A 12,071-nucleotide genomic window follows, 5' to 3' on the forward strand; every position below is an offset into this window, starting at 1 on the left:
TTGGGAACGTTATTTTAAAAAATAAAAAATAATCTGACCCCTAGCCTCAAGAAGTTTTAAGGTAAAACTAATACAAATGTTAATATGATATCTGAGTGAGAGTGACTTACAAAATCAAAGGGGGCCTCTACGTCCGTAATCCAACCATTACTGCAACAAATTTGATACTGTAGCTGGCTAGACTAATTTACAAATCTAAAAAATGTTAGCTGACATGGGCCAATTGATTGATTGCCAGTGACTGACATAACAAGAGAAAAACTGCTGATGCACAAACAAATTTTGAATTTGCAACTTGTGTATTTTACTATTCTAACTCTCAACAGTAAGTAGAGATCCCGACTGAGTTCCTAAAAATTGTTATTGCTATTTAAAATGTTTTCATTTTTGGAAATTGATCCGTGGGGCTACAAAAGGGGGCTGCCAGTTGCCCATCCCCCTGTATCCCCAATGGCCCCCTATTCCCTATACAATGCACTACTTTTGAGCAGAGCACATAGGCAGTAGTGTGCCATTTGGGACGATAGGCTCCAATGACCATTCCTTTGGCCATTCCACATCAGTGTCAGCACTTAAGCACACCTAATCTGAGGTTCGGAACCCAGAACCAAATGTCACGTGCTGTCACGAGAGACTATAGCAGCACAAGCAACGCTGATTTAAACGGATCATAAAGCCCTCAACTACAATAGTTGAATAAGGTGGGATAGACGTTAGAGCATGACTGGTGGAATAGAACACGTGTTTTAAATGGTTCAGGGAACACTAGGTCACTATGGCTGTGTTGACACGGGCAGCACCAAACTGATATTTTTTCACTAAGTGGTCTTTTGACCAATCAGATCAGCTCTGAAAAAGAGCTGATGTGAAAAAATCTAATGTGATTAGTCAAAAGTAAAAATATCAGAATTGGGATGCCTGTATAAACACAGCCTTTGGTCCAGATTCTCCAGTGCATTACAGGGCAGTTTACCTACTGACTGCCAGCCAGCCCATACCATAAGGGGGCAATCTGGGATTCAAACAATAACAAAGCGGTCACACCGCCACTGTTTTTTTGGTACTAAGCTAATGACCAGAGATCAATGAACAGAGGTGTAAAGTAACTAATTACAGCAACTCTTTACTGTATTTTTCAAAGTTAGTAATTTTACATCTAAAATTTCATTAAAGTAATAGTACTTCTACTTGAGTAGGATATATCAGTACTCTTTCTACCCTTTGGTCAGTGAACGAAAGAGGGAGTTTGTGAGTGAGTGAGTGAGTGAGTGAGTGAGTGAGTGAGATGAGTGGAGTGAGTGATTGAGTGATTGAGTGAGTGAGTAAGAGCTGGAAAGAGGAGTGAGTGAGTGAGTGAGAGAGTAAGTGAGTGAGTGAGTGAGTGAGTGAGTGAGTGAGTGAGTGAGTGAGTGAGTGAGTGAGTGAGTCAGTGAGTGAGTGAGTGGTGAGTGAGTAAGAGCTGGAAAGGGGAGTGAGTGAGGGAGAGAGTAAGTGAGTGAGTGAGTAAGAGCTGGAAAGGGGAGTGGGTGAGTGAGAGAATAAGTGAGTGAGGGAGTAAGTGCTGGAAAGAGGGAGTGAGTGAGTGAGTAAGAGCTGGAAAGGGGAGTGAGTGAATGAGTGAGTGAGAGAGTAAGTGAGTGAGGGAGTAAGTGCTGGAAAGGGGAGTGAGTGAGTGAGTAAGAGCTGGAAAGGGGAGTGAGTGAGTGAGTGAGTGGAGTGAGAGAGTAAGTGAGTGAGTGAGTGAGTGAGTGAGTGAGTGAGTGAGTGAATGAGTGAGTGAGTGAGTGAATGAATGAGTGAGTAAGAGCTGGAAGAGCTGGAAAAGGGGAGTGAGTCAGTGAGTGAGAGAGTGAGAGAGTACGTGAGTAAGAGCTGGAAACGGGAGTGAGTGAGTGAGTGAGTGAGTGAGAGAGTAAGTGAGTGAGGGAYCGAAAGAGGGAGTCAGGTCAATGTTTTTATTTTAAATATAACTCAATTACTTTTACTCTGAGTATATTTTAAAGTTGCTACTTTTTACTTTTACTTGAGTAGTTTTTTACATCAGTAATTTTACTTCATCTTGAGTCAAATGTCATTACATTAGCACTGCTTCTACATGAGTAGGATATTTCAGTACTCTTTCCACCCCTGTCAATGGCTATATATAATTAATTTTAAAGTAAAATAATGTATGTACCAATCCCAGATTGCCCCTTTAATTAATGGAGTAAAAGGAAATATAATGGGGAGATAGAATGTCAATGTTTAGACACAAAGAGGCTCTTCAATTTTGAATTGCAACATGAACTAGTCAACTCACTGCATAGTTTGACATATAAACCCATGAAATAAAATTATTGGCTGGAATTCAATCAGACCCTAAATACATTTTCATTATCACATTTTTTTTTACCAACATAAAAAGGAATGCAAAGTCTATTTCTTTTTCACCCTCTGCATTTGCATGAATGGGTTTCTAGATGTGCCGTAGCTATAGATCAATGGTTCCCAAACTGTGGGTCTGCACGTGGGGCGGAACTCAGTCCGGCTTTAAACTTACTCTTGAATGTTGTAATAATACAATGCACAATGTGTAATTTCAGAATTGGGTAGTGTCATGAACAGTTCTTGTGCCCATATAAATAGACGTGGCGTGTGTGTGTGTGTGCGGGGGGACACGGGATGTTCCCCAATGCTGGAAAGTGGGGCRCTGAGTGAAAAAGAATGTGGAACCCCTGCTGTAGAGCATGCTTTCCTTCAATAAGACTTGAGTAGCACTCCACTGGGCATACACTGGTTGAATCAATGTTGTTCCCACGTCATTTCAATGAAATTACGTTGAACTAATGTGGAATAAACGTTGAAAAGACGTCTGTGCCCAGTGGGCTATTACTAGTATTGCATCATTCCAGAAGATCGTTGACTAGATCACCTTAGACTTCAACTGGTTTCAGATGTTAAAAGTCTCATTATATACAGTATTTATTCAGCTTGGGGCTATAGAAGGAGTACAAACAGTAAATCAGTCGTTACATGAGAAGTGGGTCTAAACTTAAAACCACTTGGTAGGCAGATGATGCAATCTTACAAGTCATTGCATGTAGCATGATGACATATTGCTTAGTGGTGACACAAGGAGACCCCTGGTCAAAAGTAGAGCTAGTGCACTGTAAGGCTAATATGAACTCATTTGGGATACAGGCCTTGTTTAAAAGTAGTGTGCTATAAAGGGAATAGGGTGCCATTTGGGACCCCCTTCATTCACCATTACAGTCATGGTTGATATACTCAGTTCACCCCTCTATGCATTGCTCACCATCTCTATCCCCTGGCGGTCACCCCTGAGAACATTCCCTAGCGTGACCAATTCCTAGCTGTAATATTGGCCTCTCCACTTTCAGCCTCCTAAATGAACAATACAGTCATCCACCAATGCCAGGTCTGTTGCCCTGTGACATAGGGTGTGAGTGTAACATGGTAATCTCTTTGTGACCCTACTCTCTCCGCACTGTCCCCAGTACCCCTGTGGTGTGCCAAGAGCACTCACACACACACACACACACACACACACACACACACACACACACACACACACACACACACACACACACACACGTGCGCGCGCGGGACTCGGGACGTGTCTCTGGCCATGTCAGTGCAGCCTCGTTCCGAAACGGGTAACTACAATGGTACTCCTCCGGTCAGCTCCGGCGCCGTGGAGACCAAAATGGTGCTTCCGTCAGTACCCGGGAGTGGAGGTCGCATTCCACGGTCGGCGACCCGCTGCCGTGTATCCCACTGGTTGAATCAACGAAATGACGTTGAATAACGTGGAATAGAGGTTGAATTGAAGTCTGTGCCTATTGGGGTGACTCAGAAAGTACTGTACACCGTGACCCCCATTTGCGCCGGATTATCTACACGGTGCATGGATGCCTTCTCATGTTCAATTAGTGCTGGACATTTACAGTAGCCTACTAGGTGCAGCCCCGGCAGGCTAACCGGCGTAATCAGCAGTCATCATTCGTTTTTGCTGGAAGTTGTGTAAGAAGTTTGAAAGGATATTTAAAACAACAACTAATGAATAGCAGGCATTGTACCACACTGTGGCGGTGAAATAGGTCTTCACTTGTTTGCTGAACTAAACTGCTTCCGTTCAGCATCAGACTACTAAATACAACGATATAGCATGTCTTTTTTCTACTACAAAATCTATGTAGTTCTAATCCTGCTATAATGGTGAAACTTCAAATAGACGGTGATCAATTCTTGATGGGCTATATAGACTGACTGAAACTCGGTTATTCTGGCAGTAGTGTGAGAATACAGAATTCCTTTTCCTCACTTGCAACACCAAACGGTGATGTCGTCACACTGTCACTGGTTGATGTTGTGCCGACAGAGAGCGCGACGTGCGGGCACAGGCTGTTCCAAAATAAATACGCTATTGTGTTTTGCGTGTTGTATTCAAATAAGGTCTCTGACTGGACATATGAGGGCCAATCAGAAGCCGTCGGATCATTACACCTTCTTTTTAGAAGTCATTCATAATGCAGATGCGTCAAACGTTTTACAATGYCCAGGGTATAAATAAGGCTGCGCGCAACGAGTAGTCATTTTTCCAAAATCAAAGGAAAGAAACTAAGGAACAGGAACGAATCGTGTTTTTTCTAACTCTCCTTACCATTGATAAACTACTATTCTTCCTTATTCCAGACTCTCCTTATACCATGAGTGGATTATTTCACAGAAATGTATTGGTGGCAGCAGCGGTATGCTGCTCTGTGCTGGTCCGGTCTGTCCTGGGGTCCCCGGTGTTAGCGCAAGAGCCGATCCGATGCGCCCCGTGCTCACCGGAGAAGCTGAGCGAGTGTCCAGCGGTGGCGCCCGGCTGTGCGGAGGTTCTGCGGGAGCCTGGTTGTGGATGCTGCCTCGCTTGCGCCCTGAAGACGGGGGATCTGTGCGGAATCTACACGGCGCCATGCGGGTCCGGACTGAGGTGCACCCCGAGGCCCGGCGACCTCCGGCCGCTGCATTCCCTCACTCGCGGCCAGGCTGTATGCACGGAGATCCCCGAGCCCGAGAGTAGTCCTGTGTCCCAAAACCCCGGTATGTAACACCTAATTGCATAATGTTTTGGCTATAGCTAGATTAGAAATAGCATTTATGCAATATATATATAATGTCTATAGTTGACATAAGCTAATAATAACATATATTTTAAAAAGCCTATTAGCCTAATAATATGGATAATTATATCCCAATAGTAATTAGACTGCACATTATTCCTCATTTGCAAATGTACTTGTGCATAAGTACAATCAAGATTGTGATTTCTACTGGCTTTTCCCCTTCTTGACACTCATTCCCTCTTTTCTCCAGACCAAGGAGCGGCGGACAATGCCGAGACAGAGAACGCTGCCATGGTATCAGACCCCGGCTCCAGCCTCTATCTCCACGGCCACCGCAAGCCCTTCGATCCCCGAGCCGCCGCGGACGCGCTGGAGAGCATGAAAGCCAAAGTTAACGCAATCCGAAAGAAATTGGTGGAGCAGGTGAGCGCTCACGGAAAATGTACTAACAGTTTTGCAATTATAATTTAACGTTCTTAAAACTTTTGGAGAGTCAAAGAACGGTTGGGTTGTGGGTAATTAGCATCATACCGCAAGGGGGCCCTCGAGTGACTTTGAAGTGTGTGTGTGTGTGTGTGTGTGTGTGTGTGTGTGTGTGTGTGTGTGTGTGTGTGTGTGTGTGTGTGTGTGTGTGTGTGTGTGTGTGTGGCAAGTTTACCTTACTTGGAACTTGGCCTAGTCCAGGCGCATTACCATAAAGCGGCAATCTGTATTTCTAAACATGACAACCAATGAGAGCGGCGTTCGCGGATCCGTGCCATACTTCATTATGTGTTGTCTGTTGTGGTTTGCTTGTTCTGTATCAGATCTTAAGAGAAGAATCAATGATAGCATGAGGTGAAAGCTAACGATTTTACAGTGAACTCTATGTGGACTGATAGTTTCAAGTTAGTAATTCTCACATTCTTAAATCAGCTTAAGAATAGGACTTTTGTTGGATCCAACTTGACTGGAGATAATAGCTACTTCTCATGTCCTCCGTGTCAATGAAACGAAAGAGGGAGTTGTGAGCAGGTGAAGTGATGAGTGAGTGAGGGGAGTGATGAGATGAGTGAGTGATGTGATGATGATGAGTCTGTATTGATGAGATGACCGATTGAATAGAGTGAGTGATGATGTGATAGATAAAGTGAGTGTGAGTGTATTGATTGATATTGAACGATGAGGACGCTGAGTGAGTGAGTATGTGCAGCAGCCTGAGAGTGATTATGAGTGATACGAGCGAAAGGGGATGAGGAGGAGAGATACTATGAATGAGGGAGTAAGAGCTGGAGAGGGAGTGGGTGATGACAGATATAGGTGATGAGGAGATTAAGTGCGAAAGTAGGAGTGAGTGATATGTACGTAGGCTCAAGGGATGAGTCGAATTGGTATAGTGGAGTGATGAGAGGTATGTGATGAGGATAAGTCTGAAAGAGGAGTGATGTGAGTGATAGAGCTGGAAACGGGAAGTGAGTGAGGAGGGAGGAGGAGATAGTAATTGAGTGAGTGAGTGAGTGAGTGAGTGAGCTGAGTGAGGCGTGGAGTATGAGTGCATGAATGAATGAGTGAGAATTAGCCTGGAAGGAGTGAGTCATGAGCAGAAGAGGAAGCAGGACGTGATAAGGTCAGGTGGAACGGGAGAGGAGTTGTATGTGTAATGTTTCTGAGTGAGGAGAGTATAGGTAGTGAGCTGAAGCGAGAAAGAGGGGAGTCCAGGTCAAGTTGTTTATTTAAATATAAACATATGTAACTTTACTCTTATAATAGTGGCTAGGACGTGCCCCTTACTTGTTCATCGTTTTACTTTGAGTAGGTGTGTACATCAGCTTAATTACCCATCTGGAATCATACATTCAGTTTAGCCTTAGCATTTATCGCTACATGTGATAGATATTCATACTCTTCACCCCTGTCAATGGCTAGAGGTATATTTTGTGATGGTTCTTGGTTTGTTCTATAATTGAAGTAGAAATATGATTTACCTGTAGGCGTTACTCCGCCCCAAGTTGCCCGTTTTAATTAAATGGAGTAAAGGCAAATATAAGGGAGATACAGCAAGTTGAATGGATCACAGAGTAGCCCTTCATATTTGAATTGCAACAGATCTAGTTCACATTCTCACGGCATAGTTACGATATAAACCCATGAGATGAAAATTTTAGTTGGCGTGGAGATCAGATCAGACCCTAGAATACAGCATTAGCGACTGTATTGTCTACCACATAAATAAGTTGAAGTCAAATTCGATTTCTTTCTCTACGCTTGCATTTTGCATGTAATGGGTGCTCTAGATATGTGCTCTTGTAGCTATAGATGCAGAGTGTTCGCCATAACATGGTGTGTCTGCACTTTGGTGGCGTAGAACTCAGTCTCGCTTAGTAACTTATTCGTCTTCGATTGGTCGTGTAATATATAATACATCTATCGACGCATATTGTGTATATCTTTCTAAATTTGGTAGATGTCCAAGAATCGAGCTGTTCGTGTGCCCCATTGAGTAATTATATAGTGATGTTGATCTCTTTTGGGGTCGCGGGTTTGTGGTGGGTTGGTCGTTGGAGTTGCGGGCGTTTGGCTTGGTTTGCCTGTGATGTCTTGCGGTGTTCCGTGCGGGTGGTAGCCGCGGGACATTCTTCCCAGGCGAAGAAGTGGGCCGGGTTTGATGATGAGTAAAAGATAGTGAATCTCGCGCGCTTATTGGAGCATTCTTTCTGCAAATAAACCTTGAGTAGGCACTCCGACGGCATTGACGGAACTGGGGAAATTCCAATGTTGTTGTCCTCAGCACTCCATGTAATGAATTTAGTTAACCACAGTAAATTACTGAAATTAAGACGTGCTTGTGCTCTCATGGGTTCGACTACTTATTTTTGTTTTTTGGCATCATTCCAGCAATCGTGTGACATTATCTACCTAACTGCGAACTGGTGCTAGATGTAAAATTCTCATATATACCGCTAGTATTTATCAGTCTGGTCTGTTAGAGAAAGGTAGACCCTGAACCTATAAGCAAGCAGTGCGTTTACATCACGAAGTGGTCGAAACTATAAACCATTGGTAGAGTTCTTCCACCACCTATCGCGATATCGCTTTTACACGTTAGTCTATTCTGCTTATATTAGTCTATGAACCTGATGCTTAGTGCGCTCACAAGGAGACCGCGTCCTTGTCACGATAGTAGAGCAGTGGCATTGTGCTTCTGTATTAGCGGCTAATTCAATGAGCGATGTGGGATATTCACGCCTTGTTTGAATAGGTAGTGTGCATTAGATGAAGGAATTAGTGGGTAGCTATTTGGACCGTTGTTTTCTTGTGTCCATCTATGCACGTACATGTACAGGCATAGTTGATATAGCTTTCTATGACTGTCCTCTATTGCAATTCGCCAGGATTCTGCGATCCCTGTTGCTTTCAGCCCCTCCTGAGAACATTGCCCTAGCGTATCTTAATCTAGTCTGTGTAATAATGGCCTCTTTCCATCTCTCAACGCTCTCATTAATCTGGAACAATTACGTCATTCTACCAAATGCCGTTCATTTCTGCGTCGTGAATCATAGTTGTAGTGTATTACATGAGATGGTGTTTTCGTTCTCTTGTGGACCCTACTCTTCCGCATCGCCATCCGATTATCCTGTGGTGCAAGACCTCCACTACACTACTACTACACACACACCCACACTCACACACACAACACGCACATCACTAACATGCTGTTCTCTTTGTTCTCCTCACATCACCACTACACATCACTACGACTGCCGGGCGCGGGATAGCGCCGACTGTGTCCTGCGCAATGTCCATGGCAGACTCCTCGTTCCGCAAACGGTGGAATCTACTATAAGGTACTCTTCCCCGGTATGCCTCTCGAGCGCCGTGGGATGACAAAATGGTGCTCGCGTCATGACCTTTCGTGAGTGGAGGTCTGCATCTGCACCTACGCGGTTTCGGTTCGGACGCCCTGCTCGTGTGTATCTCCACGGGTTGAATCAACGAAAGACGTGATATAGACGTGGAATAAGTTATATTGAAGTCTGTGCCTTGTTTGTGCTGTTGAGTCTCATGAAATGTACTGGTACGATGGACCGCGTGAACTCGCGTGGTCCGGCATTTTTTGCGCCCGGATGATCGACATCGGGAGTGATGCCCTCGTCCGGATGTTCAAGGCTTTAGTGCTGTGATTCATTTGTACTTAGGTTAGCACACAGTGCGAGTCTGTGGGGCCCTTCGCCAGGCTAGAGCGTCGCGTATATTGCGATCGCAAGTCACATTGCTGTTGTTGCTTTGAAGTTGTTCGTAGAGTATAGTTGAGTATGAGTGATATTTTAAAACAAGAAGTCGTAATGAATTAGTCAGCACTCTGTGTACCACATTCTGTGGCGTAGAATAGGGTCCGTCACTTGGTTCTGAAACTATAACGTTGCTCGGCGAGCTAGCTATACTATCTAATTACTCAAATGTAATAGCAATGTCTTTTTTCTACTTCATGATAAAATCTAGTTTATGGTTTCAATCCCGCTATATTTGTTATCTGGTTTGGAATATCTTCTAAGTAGATCGCGTTATTGTTTAATTGTGAATGGTGCTATCTAGTACACTCGAGTGCTGAGTAACTTCGTTTATTGTCTGCATGTTATGTTGTAGAAGAACTCTGAGAATTTCAACCTTTGTCCATACACTGGCTAACATTTGTGATTTCTCAAACTATTGCGTCGAGCGAGGTGCGAAGTTCTGTCTACTTCTGTGGATGGTGGTCCCGTGTATCATATGATGCGACGGTGGCGGCATGTCTAGGTGCGGTCCGATATAGGTGTAATAACGTGCTATTGTGTCTCTGTGCCGTTGTATCCAATCAAGTCTCTGACTGGACATATGTATGGGCCAAGCAGTGATAGGCCTGGTTCGGAGCGATTACATTTGCCTTTCTGTTTATGGATAGGTCAGTTTCGATAATGCATGGATGGCCGCAGACCTGTTTTACTATAGATGTTGCAGGTGTTAACATATTCGGCTGCGGCGCAACGAGAAGTTCATGCTTTTTGCAAGAATCATAGAGGAAAGAACAAGGAACACGTGATACGATTAATCGTGTTTTTCTAACCCCTCCATGATAAACTACTTCTCCTTATTCCAGACCTCTACGTTAGTTCACTTGAGGTAGGTTTTATTGTCATCAGATAATGTTATTGGTTGGGCAGCAGCGGTATAGCTGCTCGTGCTGTGGGACCGTCTTTCCTGGGGTCCCCTGGGTAGTCGCAGGAAGCACGATTTCCGACTAGCGCGCGCGCGGCCGGACGCGGGACGATAGCTGAGCGAGTGTGCCACGGTTGGCCGCCGGTCTGTTTGGAGGGGCTTCGGGTAGTCCTGTTGTGGAGGCTGTGCCTTTCGCTTCGCGCCCTGAAAGACCGTGGGCATCTTCGAGAATTGTCCTGGCACGGCGCCAATGTGCGGTTGTCCGACTGAGAGCTGACCCCGAGCTCTTCGGGCGGGACCGGCGCTGCTCGGCTGGCGAGTGTCCGTGTTGGTCAAGTCGTGCTGGTCCAGAGTCTGTGACGGCGACGGTAGATCTTCACGTGTGCGTATCCCGAAGTAGTTTCGCGTGTTCGCGCGCAAAACGCTTGGTCGCGTGAGTAACGGAGCCGTAATTGGAAATGTTTCGGCGATAGCTAATTGAGAGAGTAGCAGGTGTATGCAATATATAGGGATACTATGTGTCTATTAGTTGTTACATCTAATGTTGAGTCGAATAATAACATAATTTAAAAAGCCTATTAGCCTAATAAGAGTGATAATTGTATATCCCAATAGTAAATAGACTGCACATTTATTTCTATTGTTTGCAAATGTACTTGTGCATAAGTACAATCAAGATTGTGATTTTACTGGCTTTTCCCCTTCTTGACACTCATTCCCTCTTTCTCCAGACCAAGGAGCGCGGCAATGCCGAGACAAGAGAACGCTGCCATGGTATCAGACCCCGGGCTCAGCCTCTATCTTCCACGCCACCGCAAGCCCTTCAGTCCCCGAGCCGCCGCGGACGCGCTGGAGAGCATGAAAGCCAAAGTACGCAATCCGAAAGAAATTGGTGGAGCAGGTGAGCGCTCACGGAAAATGTACTAACGTTTTGCAATTAAATTTTAACGTTTCTTAAACTTGTGAGAGTCAAAGAAGGTTGGGTTGTGGGTAATTCAGTCATACCGCAAGGGCCCTCGAGTGACTTTGAGTGTGTGTGTGTGTGTGTGTGTTGTTGTGTGTGTGTTGTGTGTTGTGTGTGTTGTGTGTGTTGTTGTTGTGGTGTGTGTGTGGTGTGTGTTGTGTGTGTGTGTGTGTGTGTGTGTGTGTGTCGTGTGTGTGTCACGTGCGTGTGTGGGTGTTGTGTGCATTAGCCTATTATGAGCCTATCATGGAGGCAATTTTACAAAATACCAGTGGTTTGCCACAAGGCCTTGACGCTGGTGGGTGTGAAGGATAGACGAGCAACCTTTGATGACTAGTGAGAAGGCAGTGTTCTACTTATCTAGCAGCACTACTTTGAGTAGCTGCCCTTAGACAGTAGGGCCAGGTCTGCCATGTGTGCCCTTCAAGAGAGATTTAAAGATGAGAAGAATAATAAAACACTTAAAAATATGCCAACACAGTTACCACAGGAAATACCACTTAAAACTCCTATCTCTCTTTTCCCTCTCCTCCGCCAGTCCCTGTCAGAGAGTTACAGAGAGCTCTGAGACGAAGATCGTAGCTATCACAAAGAAGCTAGGAGACAATACTGATCAGGTATATCTGCCAACGTGACACACACGGACTCACAAAGCCAAATGGTAGAGCACCTGTGTTGTGTGTGTGGTGCTGTGTTGTGATGTGATGTGTGGTGGTGTGTGTGTGTGTGTGGTGTGTTGTGTGTGTGTAGTGTGTGTGTGTGTGTGTGGTGTGGTGTCTGAGTGTGTGTGTGTGTGTGTGGTGTGTGTGTGTGGTCCAACGGCC

At 44.9% G+C, this 12,071-nt stretch overlaps 1 protein-coding gene across 1 annotated transcript; it reads left to right on the forward strand.

Moving 5' to 3' along the window:
* Positions 1-4,535: 4,535 nt before the first annotated feature.
* On the forward strand, positions 4,536-5,764 carry LOC112070216 (insulin-like growth factor-binding protein 4). The gene is made up of 2 exons (XM_024137639.2): positions 4,536-5,088; positions 5,362-5,764. Exons 1-2 carry the CDS (start codon positions 4,710-4,712, stop codon positions 5,580-5,582), a joined length of 600 nt encoding a protein of 199 aa, XP_023993407.1. The 5' UTR covers positions 4,536-4,709; the 3' UTR covers positions 5,583-5,764.
* Positions 5,765-12,071: the final 6,307 nt, after the last annotated feature.

This window comes from Salvelinus sp. IW2-2015, unplaced genomic scaffold (genome assembly GCF_002910315.2).
Source record: "Salvelinus sp. IW2-2015 unplaced genomic scaffold, ASM291031v2 Un_scaffold1262, whole genome shotgun sequence".
NCBI classification, from domain to species: Eukaryota; Metazoa; Chordata; class Actinopteri; order Salmoniformes; family Salmonidae; genus Salvelinus; species Salvelinus sp. IW2-2015.